This window comes from Vipera ursinii, assembly GCF_947247035.1.
Source record: "Vipera ursinii genome assembly, chromosome: 2".
Classification (NCBI taxonomy): domain Eukaryota; kingdom Metazoa; phylum Chordata; class Lepidosauria; order Squamata; family Viperidae; genus Vipera; species Vipera ursinii.
The window spans coordinates 135511337-135527891 of record NC_139513.1 but is presented as its reverse complement, the minus strand read 5'-3'; the positions used below and the strand labels follow the sequence as shown (position 1 = coordinate 135527891).

At 38.6% G+C, this 16555-nt stretch overlaps 1 protein-coding gene across 2 annotated transcripts in view; it reads right to left on the bottom strand.

Moving 5' to 3' along the window:
* Positions 1 to 16555, bottom strand: part of PITPNC1 (phosphatidylinositol transfer protein cytoplasmic 1) — a 186977-nt gene that overhangs the window by 6915 nt on the left and 163507 nt on the right. The window contains exons 7-9 of one of the 2 annotated variants that reach the window (XM_083355469.1): positions 10686 to 10841; positions 5886 to 5949; positions 2449 to 2985 (exon numbers count right to left, since the gene is read on the bottom strand). In XM_083355469.1, the coding sequence (XP_083211595.1) occupies positions 2801 to 2985; positions 5886 to 5949; positions 10686 to 10841 (405 nt within the window). In that variant the 3' untranslated portion in view covers positions 2449 to 2800. Of the gene's footprint in view, positions 1 to 2448; positions 2986 to 5885; positions 5950 to 10685; positions 10842 to 16555 lie in introns of those variants that run through there. The other variant, XM_083355468.1, reaches the window with a different exon arrangement.

The following is a 16555-nucleotide window of genomic DNA, read 5'->3' as shown; positions in this document are numbered from 1 at the left end:
CATGACTAGACGCCAAAGGCGCACTGAACGCTGTTACCTTTCCACCGTAGTGGTCCCTATTTTTCTACTTGCATTTTTATGTGCTTCCGAACTGCTAGGTTGGCAGAAGCTGGGACGAGTAAAACAGGAGCTCACTCTGTTACGCGGCACGTAGGATTCTACCCGCCAAACTGCCGACCTTCTGATCAACAAGCTCAGCATCCTAACTCACTGAGCCACCGCGTCCCTATGAATAGTGTAAAGGACTTTAAAAAGAGCAGTTGGTACTGGTGTCCGTATTATGTAGCTCCTCAATAACTTGGATTAATGGCTGAAGTCATGACAAAGGCAAGAGAGAAGCATGGAAATGGAAACCTACCACAAGAATGGCTTTATTATTTCTTGATCTCTTGATATTTACAGGTATTCCTTGATTTATGACTATAATTGAGCCTGAAATTTCTTTTGCTAAGTGAGACATTGGTTAAGTGAGTTTTGCCCCCATTTTATGACCTTTCTTGCCACAGTTGTTAAGTGAATCAATGCAGTTGTTAAGTTAGCAATACGGTTGTTAAGTGAACCTGTTTTCCCCATTGACTTGGCTTGTCAGAAAGATACTGCAAATGTCATAAATATGAACTGGTTGATCATATGTGATCAAAAGTGTGAAAAAGGGGTCATAAGTCACTTTTTTCAATGCCGTTGTAACTTTGAACTGTTACTAAACGAACTGTTATAAGTTGAGGACTACCTGTATTTAATCTTCGCTGACAAGATAAAACTCTCTATCTGTATTTATTTATTTATTACAGGAAAACAAGGTTCAGACATATAGATTGATTGCATCAAAACTGTGGGGATAATTATGAAAGACTTCCAATGCCCCCTTTTATTGAACATTTTTTGCCAAAATGAACACTTGAGATTTCTTGTCCCTGTTCCTCTCTAGATCAAGGGCTAGGAGGGATTCTCTTTTGGGGAGGAGATATCCTTTCCATCTGTCTCTAGTTTTGATAACAGCCTAATTTAGGATCAAGTTATTTACTTTTGACAAAGTGAGATCTTAATACAAGTCGTCCTCATCTTATAACACATTGAGTGACCATTTTTCACAGTTACAACCTTCAGAACATCCCCATGATCATGTGATCAAAATTCAGATGCTTGGCAATTGGTTCATACGTATGACCATTGCTATGTCCCAAGGTCATGTGATCACTTTTTGCAACCTTCTGACAAGCAAAGTCAATGGGGAAGCCAGATTCACTTAACAACTGGCTTGTTAACTTACGGTATCAACTGCAGTGATTTACTTAATAATTGTGGCAAGAAAGGCTGTAAAATGTGGCAAAACTCACTTAACAAATGTCTCACTCTACAACTGAAATTTTGGGCTTAACTGTGGTTGTAAGTCGAGGACTACCTATATGTAAAAAGAGAGCGTAAAAGATACATTCTTGTTTACTATAAAAAATTGTTTTTTTCAAGAATTCCCATTGCCATTAAAAATTTATTCTTTGTTTATTCCAGTGTCCAGCTAGGTGGTACCATTTAGTTAAACATATTAGATTTCCAAAGACTAAATGGGGTTAAACTTGGTTAATTTGTGGATGGGGGAATATAAGAAAAAACAGGAAACTAGAATGGATGATTTTTAAAAAAAAAATCCTGAAGAAGGCAGTGGCAAAATGCTTCCAAACCATTGCCAAGAATCTTCTCTATGAGGTTATCCAGAGCTGAGCTTGACTCAATGAGTTTATTTTTCCCAAAGTAATGCTTTATTCCTTGGAAATAAAAGTGCCACCTCTATTTCCTTTTCCTATTTGATTACTGCTCCTTGAGTGAAATGCAGTAATTTTAATGGTGAGAAAGCTTACTAGCATAAAATAGCAGCCTGATTTTTATATAACAAAACATTATGTATTATTACTTAATTATTTTCAACAGGGTATGAAGAATGAACCCATCCATTATATCTTAGCATTATATGCAAACAAACTGGACCATTATAGCTTGTTAAATAAACCACAATTTAAAGAAATCCTAGCTCAGCAATCTGAACCAGGATATTATCTATGTCTGAAGAAAACTGTAGCATTGGGATATAAATTGCCTGAATCTGATCTAATAGATCTCAGCCAGTGAGAGAAAGGATTGTTCCAGGTATGATACAAACCTCCCATCAACAGGCAGAGAGAACATAAACAAAATTGCCACATGGTACATTCGGTTAAATTTAACTTGACCATTTAATTTTCCTTAGAGATAACTCACTGCATCTAAAGATGTGTACAGACATGCAGTGCATCATCCCTTGGGTTTATTTTTGATTCTTAATTCAAGGATAGATGTAATCAGCAACTCAAATGCCATTCACTTTATCATGTCTTTTTTTTCCCCCAGTGTAGCAGAATGTTCGTTCGAGTGAACACCGGTTTTTTGCTTTATTTCAAACACAGACACCTTAAAGCCCCTTAATTTATTTATTTTTTAAAATCCCATCGTTAAAATGACAACGAGAAACTCTTTTGACAAAAGAGAAAAGAAATGTTTTGAAGGTATCACAGAAAAACCAGACATCAGTACCTCTCTGTCCAGCTGCCTTAGAAAATAAGGACAATTCAACTTTTAAGAAAAGACTGCAAATGGAAATGCTTGTACATCTCAGGCTTCTACTTGGAGCCAACCCACCAAAATATATAAGCTTGCAAAACCCTTTTCAACCTTGTGTTGATCCTTCCAGAACTCCATGGGGAAAATGCCATAGGAGAGGCAGACAGTTGTGGTGACCAGGGCTACTCCCATAGCAATCTCCTAAAGCTCAGCATATTTTGTTCCTCGTTTGCATTAGGAGATGGTGGGCAATATTTTTAAAGGCACTACATACACTTCCTTTGGCATGGCTCTCTATTTCATCCACAGGAGATGAATGTTGATTGCACACTTTAATGTTCGTTTTTTCATGCATATTTTTCTCATAATCTCGAACATCATCCAAAGTCATATCTGAAAAAAGTTCAAGACGATGGGACCTTCCATTAATTCAAGCTCAATTTTTAATCAAAGGAATAATCTAGGGGGGGGGGGAGGGAAATCCTTCCTAGCAAAAGCCACAAAGCAGGAAGCCAATTCTGGTATCAGTAGGCAAACAGCTAGATAAACCAGCCAAGGAAGGTAAGTTATAAGAAGGATCAGTTAAAAGGAAACACAGTATAGGGATTGGGAAATCGGTTATTTCTGTGAAATGAGCTAGGCAAGAAAAGTGCAGGGTGCAGGCTTTGCCAAAGGCAGACATCTTCTAAAATAAATTTAGAAGATTTCCTGGTGGAAGAAAGAGGAAGGATTAAAGAACAGCTCAAAACTCTACTTACCTTGTCAGGAACTTTGCAACACAATTATAGAGCACTATTCTAAACAACATTATGCTCCCTATCAATATACTGAATTGTTTTAAGACTACCTGGCTTAGACTGTAAAGGATATTGAACCCTGTAGATTAATTGGAGAGCACTGGTGAGTAATAGATTAACTGAAAATTTTAAATGCTTTGAAAGTCAAGCTACCATCAGTATCTCTTCATTTTTTTTATCGTAGGTTATCCGGTAGAATTGCTGTACGCACAATCCAGTTCTCCCACGAATATGTGGGCAATGTTAAAAACATCTACAGGAACATGCACACACTGAATTTTGTTCTCTTCTCTGAAGGAAAGAGTGCTCTTATATTGCAGTAGATGCCATTACATTATATTCTTTTAGCACTTTTCTGTCTTAGCACACTCTAGTAATTCCACTCTCATAATACGTTCCATTAATATTTATATATTCACATATTATCATCGCGTTTTGCTTTTCTTTTTTCTCACTTAAAATTAAGGAGCATTAAAAAGCACTGATCAAAGAAGCTTATAAGCAATGGGACCAGCATGATCAGAAGCATTTGTGCCAAGCAGTGTTCAAGCTCTTCATTAGCAACTTTCAAGTTAATGCAAGAAGGCTATCTTACGGCAAAGCTAACTGTGCATTAGTCAACAATCTTACACATGTCTACAGGATGATAGGTCACACTAAAATCATGGCAATATGTCTTTGTACACAAATTTAGGATTGAGGATTAGTTTGCAATTAGAAGATGAAGCCCTTGCATCAACCAAATATGCTTTTTAAAATGAGATCCTGAGCAGTTCTATATTAGTCCAGGGAATTCATTTGATACCCCTAAGAAACATCCTAATTCTATACATCAATTTACTGTTATTCAACAATTAACAATCCAAATAAAGAGTTGTCAGGAAGTGGACAAGCATTGGAAGACTTCACGCCTGCTGCAGCGCTCATGATTCTCATGTATTTACAGTAATTATTTGGGGCCTGCCAAAAAGTCATTAGCACCGGCTGATTGTCCAATCCTGCTTATTAGTTTGATCATCACAGGCAGCTCAGTTATAAGAAATGGGGAGACTGCAACTTTTCTTAAAAGATAAAACAGAACATTTGTGACTTTTGCCACAAGACATTTACATAAAATGATAAAACAGTGGACACCTAGTCTCATGAGAGAAACCAAATTTCAGTGATATTTCCTTTTAAAGATTTCTTATCCTTTTAGCTAAATGAAATTTTAATCTTTGGAAAGTGGTTCAGGTCTGGATAATAAAGGCCAGCTTGGAGGTTCAATTATAAATCTGAATAAGCCTTAGTACTATTGATCACAGTGCATTTAATGGAACAAAAGGTTAACTTTCCTGATGTCCAGACTCATTTCGTTCTCCTTTCTCTATTCTACATTTTCTAGGTTAGACAAATAGGGACTTGATTGGTTGATTTCAAATATTTGTTACAGTGAATAACTTTTTTGCTTTATTAAAGGAAAAATAAGTTTATCTAATATAAAATAATATTAGTTATACTGAAGTTTACAATTTACCAATTATATTGCTAATTTTTATAGTTGATACCTCTGCACAATATGTTTAAAGGTTATTTACTTAATTGGTTATTGCATTTATACCAATGTATATCTATCTTTGTCATCCACTGCAACAAATCAGTAGATGTAAACTGGATCAGTTACTGAATGAATTTTTTTGAACCCATTTCATAATCCTCAATTTTTCAGATCTATGAGTGCCCTTATTCAGCACAAAAGTGAACATTATGAACCAGAGCAGACACAATACAGAATTACGGTTTGGAGCTTGGAAGAAAGCCATAAACTTGAATGTTTGCCTGTCTCAGTTTTGAAGAAGTGGAAACTTCTGCAGAATTGTTGTTTGGCAAGGATATCTCTAACACAATTAATTATTTTTATTTCACCTTTACTCTAAGCATTTAAGGCCATCCATGTTACTATCTCCCTTCATTTTATCTCCACAAAAATTTCCTAGGCTTAGATAGATTAGTTGAGAGACTGATTGGCTGAAACTCTGCTATGTGTTTGAGTTTCCATGATTGGGAATAGACCTGAAATTAATCCTAGTACTGTACAACATTTTAGCCATTACATCATGGCGCTGGTGCTGAAATTCAAACTCTGTTTTTAATATCACGATTTGAGGTTTCATACTAGTCTTTAAAACAGGTACGTTAGATTTGAACCAGATAGATTTAGAATTTAATTCAAATTAAACTTGCTACTTAAGAGTTACAGATACTAAAGTACACATTTCATAAAATTATGAAACCAGCACTGCGGTAGGATTGCATCCAGAGCTGCAAACGTATCCTGCAAGCAAGTATAAACATTCTAAAATTCTCCTAGCGTTTTGTCTGAAGGACAGAACATGCTCTCCTTTATGTTACCTATTTTAATAAAAACAACTAGAATAAAAATAAGCAGGTCACGCAGTACATGTCTGACAAAGTTTTGTGTTTCTAAATAGTTCTCTTTTAAAAAGCATGACTTACCATACCACTCATCCACCCACGCAAATGCTTGTCGGTGACCAATTAGCAATATGTCTTTGACCACCTAGAAAAATTAAGAAAGATTGAAAGACTGAGAGGACAAAGGCCAGAAACAATAGTTTGTGGTAGAGGTAAAAAAAACATGAAGTATCAGGTTCACTTAAGGTCTCTGAAAGCCTTAGGGATGGTCTTCAGAGGCCTTCAGGTGTTGTTGCCAAATTTCTAATGAAACAAAACCATGAAATTCAGGGCTGGAGAGTAGAATAATGTTTTTCAATATACTTACGTTGGAGCAGGCTGTTCCTTTTTAGTGTATAGTCTTGCCTGGCTGTCCCAATGTGGTTTTACCCCAGAGTTCATTGCACAATTCTATTTCTGCTTCTGGGAATCCCACTTTTAATTTCTCCTTCGCAGTCATGTGACTCTAGGTTTCCAGCAGTTGCCCACAGTGAGCAAGTCCGGTGGATAAGTTTGGTCTTTGTGTTCTCCTTTGGTCCCCCTCTTCCCTCCACCCCCACACTTAAATCTTCTGACAAATATTTTATCTTTCCTGTGGGGTACCATCCTGGGAAGGAACAACAACAGCAACAGCAGCTCTGCTTGAATAAGGTCAGTAACATGAAAACATTTCCAAAGTTCCTGAAGATTGTAGGCAGCCTCTAGTTGTAATTCTCACAACTAGAACCAAGTGACAAGCTCTTTGGAAGCCTAGATCACACTTTTTCAATTGTTTCCTTTTTTTTATTTTCAAGAGCCACAGAGGACAAGGTGGTAACAAGCTGAAGCCAATAGAGAGCAGCACCTTTGCGTTGTTTAGGTTTTGAGAAATTCTGTATAATTGGCACTTTCAAAGAGCCCTACTCAGCTGGCTTTGAAAAGAAAAGTGACATTATGTCTCTGCCATTTAACTGTTTCCTACCATGAGAAGTTAGGAAGATGTCAAAAAGAGATGGGGATCCTTAGGGACTGAAAGCTGATCTCACCTCGTCTGGTGAGGATCCCCTTGATTTTCCTGATCTCTCACTGGAAAACATCTTTTCTGCAAGCCCTGGACAATTCCCCCATCCTCTTATGGTGAAGTTGGTGAGTGACTTTGTGGCTAGAACTAAACACCCCTTAACAGACTTACATTAGCTTACTTTCCCATCTTTCACATAGTGGTGAATGATAATTCTTGACAAAAGCAAGTAGTAAAGTGAACAAGGTTTGTGTAGTAAGAAGTGCACATTGTCTTGGAATAGCTGGAGGGAAAAACATGTTCCTGAGTTGTACGATTGAGTAGAAGAGAACTAGGGTCATGGCAGCAGGCAACTTGAGGGATGGCTCATAAACTGATAGCATGCATTGCATTCCCTTCTACTGCATCCCAAGGACATAAAACAGTATACAAGTAGTTCTCAACTTACAACCATTTGTTTAGTGACAGTTTGAAGTTACAATGGCACTGAAAAAAGCAACTTATGATTGCTTTTCACACTTACGACTGTTGCAGCCTCTATGGTCATGTGACTAAAATCCAGACACTTAGTAACTGGCATGTATTTATGACAGTTGCAGTGTCCTGGGGTCATGTGATCACTTTTTGTGACCTTCTGACAATCAAAGTTAGTGGGGAAGCCAGATACATTTAACAACTGTATTACTGACTTAAACGCTCCAGTGATTTACTTAAGAAGAAAGGTCACAAAATGAAGCTAAATTCACTTAACTTAGCAAACTATTGTTTCTACCTCTACCACAAACTATTGCTTAGCAATGGAAATTTTGGGCTCAGTTGTGGTTGTAAGCCGAGGACTACTTGTACCTATATACTAAGATACAATCTTTTAGTAGATGGGGTACAATGTTTTACTTAGTGTTAAATATTTCTGTTTAAAAATAAACCAACATGGCCCCTAATATATTTAGTTTTGCTTCTAAATCCTGTGTGTGTGTGTGTGTGTGTGTGTGTGTTAAAATGGGGTACTTGGATTCCAGGCAACCTCATCTCCAAAATGCAAGTTAAGAATTGGGGCATAATTCATAGAAAGTGAAGTTCACTATTTTTGAAACATGGAACAGCTGTTTATCATCAGAGTAGATTTATCTGGACTCCATGTATAATCAGTTAGATGCAAATAATCGTCAGAAATAGTCCGGCATTTCCTAAAAATAACATCCATATCCTCTTATATTCTGCAGAAATTCCTTTTCCGTTTTCTTCTTCTTTGTCTGTTTCAGACCTTCAATCTAAGATAAGCCAACAATGTGCAGAACTTGCTGACATAAATTACACACAGATTACATTAGCAAGTAAACACATAGCTAAGGATTTATCTCTCTCTTTCATGCACATCAAAGGCATCAAAGGGAAGAGAAATGTTGGTTAGTTTCATTTCATGTGCAGGTTTCTGTCAAAACAGACTGAAAAATAGTGCTGCAGTGGGTCAGCAGCCATGGTGCTTGTCATCAGAAGCCACCTGGGAAAGTGTAATCATGGTAATTTTGGAAGAAAACTAGGATTCATAAATTGAAATAATGATAGGGCCTCTAAGAAAGCTTTTTCTAATAAGCTATGTATTCTGTCAATAGGATAAAGCTAATCCAATGGGATTCAAGCCAAAGAACTGGCACAACTTCCTTGAAGATAAATACTTCAACTGTACAACTTATTTTTTTTAAGAAATACGTAAAAGGAAATAGCATTCAATGAAAATGAGCATTGTATAGAGAAGGTGGACAGGGATAATTTATTATTTTTCTCTAATTACAGGATGATGACTAAAATGAGGCAAGTTTAACTTGGCAATTCTCTACACGAAAGGGTTGGTGGTACCCACCAACTTGGCAGCCTTAAAAATGGAGTAGGCAGGGCTTTTTTCCTCATAGAACGCTCAGAACGGAGTTCCGGCACCTTTTTTTGGATGGAACCTTGTAGGGTAGGCAAGGCGGGTTGTATAACATGTGTGAGTTCCGGCACCTTTTTCTTTTACAAAAAAAACACTGGGAGTAGGTAAATTCATGGAGAAGACGACATGGAGCAACAAAGGCTGTAGGTGATCTCCAGGACAAGAGTCATGATTTGCCCTGACATTTTAGAAGCATCTGCTTTCTCTTTTCTTCCTAAAAGAAATCTTGATTATTTTGATTCGGTATCTTCACAATGACATGCAATTCTGAATTCTGGAAAACTAAGTGTACCAGATAATTGCTTCTCTTGTTATGAGCTTTCAGAAGGACATAATTCACCTCAGTCTTAACTTTTCCCTTCAGCTCCTGCCCTAACTTGTTTTTGTTGGCACTGTTTCAAAGTTACATTGTTTCTTTTTCTGAGTCAATCATTCCTTGCCTTCTGGTTATTGCTTTTAATTCTTAATTCTTAATTCTTAATTCTTCTTCCTCTCTTTCTTTCTTCTATACACCACTCCATGAAAGCTCAGCGGATTTCTAAATGGGTTTTCATATATAAATTATCATGGTGCATCTCAACTGAACAGAGATTTGCAACATCATTGTAATGCATGCACATTTTCATGGAAATAACTCTCATTATGGTTAAAGAATGCTATATTTTGGAATAAATGTACACGTTATTTCCTGCTTTTTTTTCTTTTTGCATTGTTAACCTTTAGTAGATATCCTCTGTGGTTGTGTTTAATTCTTGAATCAACTTATTGCAATCCTGATGTCATGTCAAACTCTGTTTCAGTTTTGGTGGGTGTTTTACACATTAGGACCCTGAGTAAACATAAACAGAGACTTTCCTCACCAGAAAACCTCAAACCTTTCTGTAGGTTTATAATACCTTAGCAAAATAGCAATATATAGCCTGGATCTTCCTGTTTTCTAGCTGACTAACCAACTATATCAGACATGTCAAACACAAGGCCCGGGGGCCGGATCCAGCCCGCGAAGTGCTTTCGTGCGGCCCGCAAAGCCATCCTAGAAACAGTGAGGGAACGGCCCCCACTGCTTTGGCCCTGGCCCAGAGACCCTCCTTCTGCCAGAGACCCCCAGATCCGTCCCACTCCTGCCCAGGCCCCCATAAACACCCTTGATGCGAATGAGGTAGAGCTACCCACGCCCACCCAGTAGGCCACGCCCACCCAGGCCATACCCACCCGGCCCCCTGAGGGCAACTGCAATGCTGATGCGGCCCTCAGTGAAATTGAGTTTGACACCCCTGAACTATATTATCCTTATTGTGGTATAGCAACTATTTTGAGGATAATTGGCATGAATTTCCTGTCTCTCTCCTAAAATCCCGATACTTCCTTTAGGAATTAATCAGTGATGGAGCAAAACTAGTCACATGAATGCACTCCCCTCGGAACTGTGAGAACTCAGAACAAAGTGTAGATGCCATAGCCCAATAGTGGATTAAACAAGAAAAACTGTTTGGTTTATTTGTGGTACATGTTTAAATCATGGGCCCAGTGGAATTCAACAATGTGAAAACCGGTTCTCTGTGTGGATGCCACTTCTGGAAGTCCATTCTGGGCCTGGGCAACAAAAAATTAGCTACCAGTTCTACCAAAGTGGTGCGAACCGGCTGAATCCCACCACTGCATGGGCTGATATGAGGCCTACATCACAGAATCAGAAGGAAACATTAGATAGAGTTGGCAAGGTAGTTGATACCAAAGTAAGTGGAAAGTGACTAAAAGTCAGGGTAAGTAATTGTAAACATTTGTAAATATAGCCACATCAACCTTTTGTATAATGTTCACAGCTGATCCTACAACTTACCGCAATTTTCTCCACGTAAAAGCTGTACAGGATAGATGGGGGGGGAATCTGCAGACACTGTCCTTTACCCACCTTATGGACAAACTGTTCAACTCGAGTTTGAAGTCCCCACACTTCAAATTTCACAGATACAAGTTTGTAGGAGCACATAATGGGATCTTGAGTTTCTTTCCAACCTTCTTTTAATAGGCCTCTCCCAGTCTTCTCTGATTTGAAGCATTTAGGATCCTGTTGAGAACAAGAAGACTGAGTGAACAGCCTAATTAACACTGAAGTCTACCTTTGGAAAAAAAAGAACCACTCGTTGTTATAGGTAGTCCTCAACGTACGACCACAATTGAGCCCAACATTTCTGATGCTAAGTGAGACATCTGTTACATGAATTTCACCCCATTTTACGATCTTTCTTGCCACATTTGTTAAGTGAATCACTGCAGTTGTTTAGTTAGTAACATGGTTGTTAAATGAATCTGGTTTCTCCATTGACTTTGCTTGTCAGAAGGTCACAAAAAGTGATCACATGACCCCGGGATACTGCAACTGTCACAAATATGAGTCAAATGCCAAGCATCTGAATTTTAATCACATAACCATGGGGATGCTGCAACAGTCATGTGTGAAAAACAGTCATAAGTCATTTTTTTCAGTGCCGTTGTAAATACGAATGGTCACTAAATGAACTGTTGTAGGTCAAGGACTACCTGTACTAGTAAGAATGAAAGTTCACAAACTTATTTCTATCTATGTCAGGAACAATGTTCACTTTGTGGTTTTTCCCCCCTGTATTTATTATCATTACAGCTGGAAGCTGGTTGCTTGGAGAAGCAGACTGGAGATTTTAGCACAACAACTATATTAATCCCAATCCTTATTCTTAAGTCATTATTGAAGCATTTTTCCTAGCTCCATTTAACATTCTCTCTAAATTGCATTTGCGAGTTTGGCAGGCATATACACAAAATAAAAGAAAATAATAAAATATAAAATAAAATAAAGGTGTAACCCAGGGGTCTTCAAACCTGGCCCTTTTATGACTTGTGGACTTCAACTCCCAGAATTCCTCAGCCAAGCATGCCTGGCTGAGGAATTCTGGGAGTTGAAGTCCACAAGTCATAAAAGGGCCACGTTTGAAGACCCCTGGTATAAGCAAATAAAGAACTGAACTGGGGAAGAAGGTGTTGATTATCAGTTGAGAAGATTCTTGCGCACAGCCTACAGCAATAAATCTTTACGTGTGGATGTGCCTGACATGATGTAGGAAATGACCAGCTGGAGCCCGAGGTCAGGAGTCAAACACATGAATCAGTTTGGAGTCACTATGTCCTTGAAAAAGAGCTATGTCCAACCCCCCCTTGAAGTCTATTGACTCCTATCTGGCACCAATTTGCCTTGACCATTAGTAGTTCAGATTCTTGTTTATAGGTAGCATGAACTAAACTTGTAGTTCTTTTGAACTCTATCCTGGTTCCTAACTTCTTGCACCTGAAGCATGAACCCAACTAGATCTCCCTATATCTTGAGCTAGGGCCTGACATTTGCTTAACAACCACATGATTGACTTACCGGTAATGACTGCTGTGACATGCTTTACCACCATTGTAAAAATGGTTGTGAAATCAAGTCTGGTCAAATGATGCCTTGACTTACGATCACAATGTTTTAGGATCATAGCTCCACTGTGGTCATAAGTCAAGGACTACCTGTATCTTCTTGGGTACCAAATAAAAATAGGTTTGCAATGATCACAACATAGTATAGTTACGTTAAGCTGTACAAGGATCAGGGCAGAGGTAGTATATTGACTGGTGATGATATTCCTGCTCAAAAATGTAAATATAGGCTAAAATTGAACACATTCTAACAGGTTTCCATTAAATATTATTTTTGTTGTAAATGTATGCATTCAATTGGAATGGAGTAAGATTTATTAATAGGTGTGATCTTTTGAAAAGTTTAACCTGCTTAAATACTCTTTGGGTTAATGGATAATGTATTGCATGCTTTAATTTTGATATTTCAGATAGATTTGTAACTAGTTCAGGTAGTTTCAATACCAGATAATTCTCTGCTTTCCACTCTCCAAATGCTCATCACATTCGTAATCCTGACAATCTAAAAGAGCTTCTTCTATGTATTTGAAAGTAGTTTTTTCCAAAATATATTTGGCACACTTCTCTCCTCCACTCCCACACCAAAAATAATTACATTTGGCAGCTTCTCCCCCCCCCCTTTGATTCCAAAACAAATAAAGCGCAGATAAAGCAGTACATCTGCCTTGGAAGCGCTCAAGACTTGAAAGTGCTATTTTAAAACATCCTGTGCTTGGCAACACAATGTACTGAAAACACAGAGCAATTTGTGCTATTTCAAAGGAAAATTATTCCATCAAAATGAGTTTGCCACATAAACTATATTTGACTGAAGTTCAGAAGAGAGCATAGGAGAATTCTAACATGAGTGATTGAAAAAGGTCTTTAAAATAGCACTTGCAGAACAATTATAAAGTGAATCTTAAGTTAAACCTAAGTGGGTTGTTTTGATTTTCACAGGTACTTTATGACAATTGGGAAAGAACACAGTGAAAAACATGTCTATGGGAAAACTTTAACAAGACTAAAAAGTTTTATTATTCTTGAAGCCTTAGGTATAAATGGTACCACTGATATTATAAGAAAAACTCTATATGCTTAAGGGAATGTATGTTTGTGTGCATATGTGTGTCTGTATACATACACACACACACACACAAACACACACAATTCTAAGGCACCTGACAAATTGCTTTAGAAGCTCTTGCAAATCTCTGATATAGTGTCTACTTATTTAGACAAAAACAATAATGAAATATAGATACTCCTTGACTTACAACAGTTTGTTTAATGACTGTTTGAAGTTACAACAGGATTGAAAAAGGGACTTATGAGCATTTTTCACACTTACGACTACTGCAACATCCCCATGGTCATGTGATTAAAATTCAGACACTTGGCAACCAATTCGTATTTATGATGGTTGCAATGTCCCACAGTCACGCAATCCCCTTTTGCAACTTTCTGACAAGCAAAGTCAATGGAGAAACCAGATTCACTTAACCACCGTGTTGCTAAGTAAACAATTGCAGTGATTTACTTAACAACTCTGGCAAGAAAGGTCGTAAAATGGGGCAAAACTCACTTAACAACTGTCTTGCTTAGCAACAAAAATGCTGGATTCAATTGTGGTCGTAAGTCAAGGATTACCTGTATTATATCTACAAAGTAGTAATTTATTGCAGGATTTCTTCCCTTTATTAGTGAACTAGCATCTGTCTGTATGCATCTGCTAAGAATATTCAGCTAGAATCTAGCCTGGAAGAGACACACACTTCTGATATTTCATACTGTACACATTTCTTATTTATAGTTTTGTAGTCTATGAAGGGTGCATAAGTCAAGATTCTAAATTGGGAGATCTGGGTTGACTTCATCAAGCTACTGTTGTAATATGTTTTATGATATCCTTTTGTTATTGGATTTGGCTGGGGGTGTTTTTTGTACTGTGGTTAGATTTCTGCTGCTAAGTAAGATATTCATTGAGTTTTGCCCCATTTTACCTTTCTTGCCGCAGTTGTTAAGTGAATCACTGCAGTTAAGTTAGTAACACAGTTAAGAGAATCTGGCTTCCGCATTGACTTTGCTTAACAGAAGTCTGCAAAAAAGGTGATCACATGACTCCGGGACACTGTAGCTGTCATAAATACGAGCCAGTTGCCAAGTGTGCAAATTTTGACCTCATGACCACAGGGATGCTGCAATGGTCGTAAGTGTGAAAAACTGTCATAAATCACTTCAAACGGTCACTAAATGAATGGTTGTAAGCTGAGGATTACCTCTATTGTTTTATTTGATCTTCTTACTGTAAGGAGGGAAGGAAATGTAAGCCCCTTAGAATCTCTGGATTGGGATATGAACTCTATTAAATACCGATACCTTTGACCCATACCATACCAGGAAATCAGACCCGATATGCACCTTAAATGCTTTTTTAAACTTTTGTGTGTGTGTGTGTGTGTGTGTTTTGATGCAAAACTGAGGGAATAGACAAGAAGAGTAAGCTCTGATGGGCGGCTGACTCTGCAAGCCCTTTACTGTAAATGTGCAAGGAAGTGAATACACTTATTATATCCCTGGTGGTTATAAATATAGAAAGCCAGTTTCGTCTAGTGGTGAAGGCACCAGGCTAGAAACTAGGAATTACTGAGTTTTTCCTGCCTTAGCTATGAAAGCCAGGGGGGTGATTTCACTCTCAGCCCAATTCAACCCCCTGGAGTGGTTGTTGTGGGGAAAATAGGAGGAAGGAGTGTTAGGTATGTTTGCCATCTTCGGTTTATTTATAATAATAATGAAGGCGGGATATAAATAGATAAATAAATAAACCCACTTCTGAAAAGCCTTGATAAGAAAACTACAGGGACCTATCCAGGCAATGAGCAAGGACTCAACCAGAGTTGAAAGTACACAGATATTTAGAGAGCCAGTTTGGTGTAGTGGTTAAGACAGGGGTACCCAACCTCCTGTCCGTGGACCAGTACCAGGCTGCAGCATGCCAGCAACCGGTTCAGACAAACAAGCAAAGCCTCATCCGCAAGATGCAGGCAGCACACAAAACCACGCACTCTCTGGTCTGCGGAAACCCCTCTCTCCATGGAACCGGCCCCTGGTGCCCAAAAGGTTGGGGACCTCTGGGTTAAGGCATCGGACTAGAAATAGGAGGCCACAAGTTCTAGACCTGCCATGGGCACAATGCCTGCTCAGTCTCCTTGGGCCAGTAACTTTCTCTCAGCCTTAGGAAGGAGGCAATGGCAAACCCACTTCTGAAGATCGTTGCCAAGAAAACGGCAGGGACTTTCCCAGGCAGTTTCCCATGAATCAGACACAACTGAATGGAAGAAAGAAATGTTATAAATGGTCAGAATAGCCCTGCTTCATTTTCATGGCTCTGAGGAAGCCTCATCTTCTTGAGGCGCCCATCAAAAGTAGTGCCTCATTTCATGGGATTATAATTTTATCTATTTTAATTTTAGGTCCTTGTGTGTTAATATAGTGATGCTGGTGATGACCTATAAAGCCCTAAATGGCTTGGGTCCGGGATATTTGAGGGAACACCTTCGTCCAGTGCGCTCCCACAGGGAGGGTCTGCTCAGGGTGCCGCCGGTAAAAGATTGCCGGCGGATAACACCCAGGGGGAGGGCCTTCTCTGTGGGTGCGCCTGCCCTCTGGAACCAGCTGCCCGTGGAGCTCAGGACTGCCCCTGACCTGCGTTCATTCCGCCGGGACCTGAAGACCTGGCTCTTTGAGCTCTCTGGCCCAGGCTGAGAATTTTAACTGGGGTTTTATTTTCAGGGATAATTTAATCTTTTTAATTGTCTTTTAACTTTTGTATTTTGTATTGGTGTGATTTTAAAATGCCCTGTAAACCGCCCTGAGTCCTTCGGGAAAGGGCGGTATATAAATCTAATAAAATTAAAATTAAAATTAAATTAAAATTACTATGCAAACGGATAACTAATGGCTGAATGTAATACCGGATGCAACATTCAGCTTCCTGAAAGTTTTTATCTTTTCAAATGGAACTTTCATGTGGCTCCTTGTGGCTGAAGGAAAGCCTAGGAGTGTATACGGAACAGCAATAAAATTTTAGAAACAATTAAATAACAGTTCTAGTGAACAGGAATGTAGTTAATGTGCGTTACACAGTTTCTGCTCCTGGGAGGAGCAACATCAAATAACGCAAACACAAGGAAAGCAGGCAGACACTTTTTATGTGCATGAACTAACAGCTCTTAACTTTTTGTTTCCTTAAAACAAAGCGCGAATAAAACAAAAAGTTAAGGGCTGCTAGTTGTTTTGCAAATAAAAACGTGCATTTTGTTAGCGCCTTTTCCGTAGGGCCAGAAGGATTGC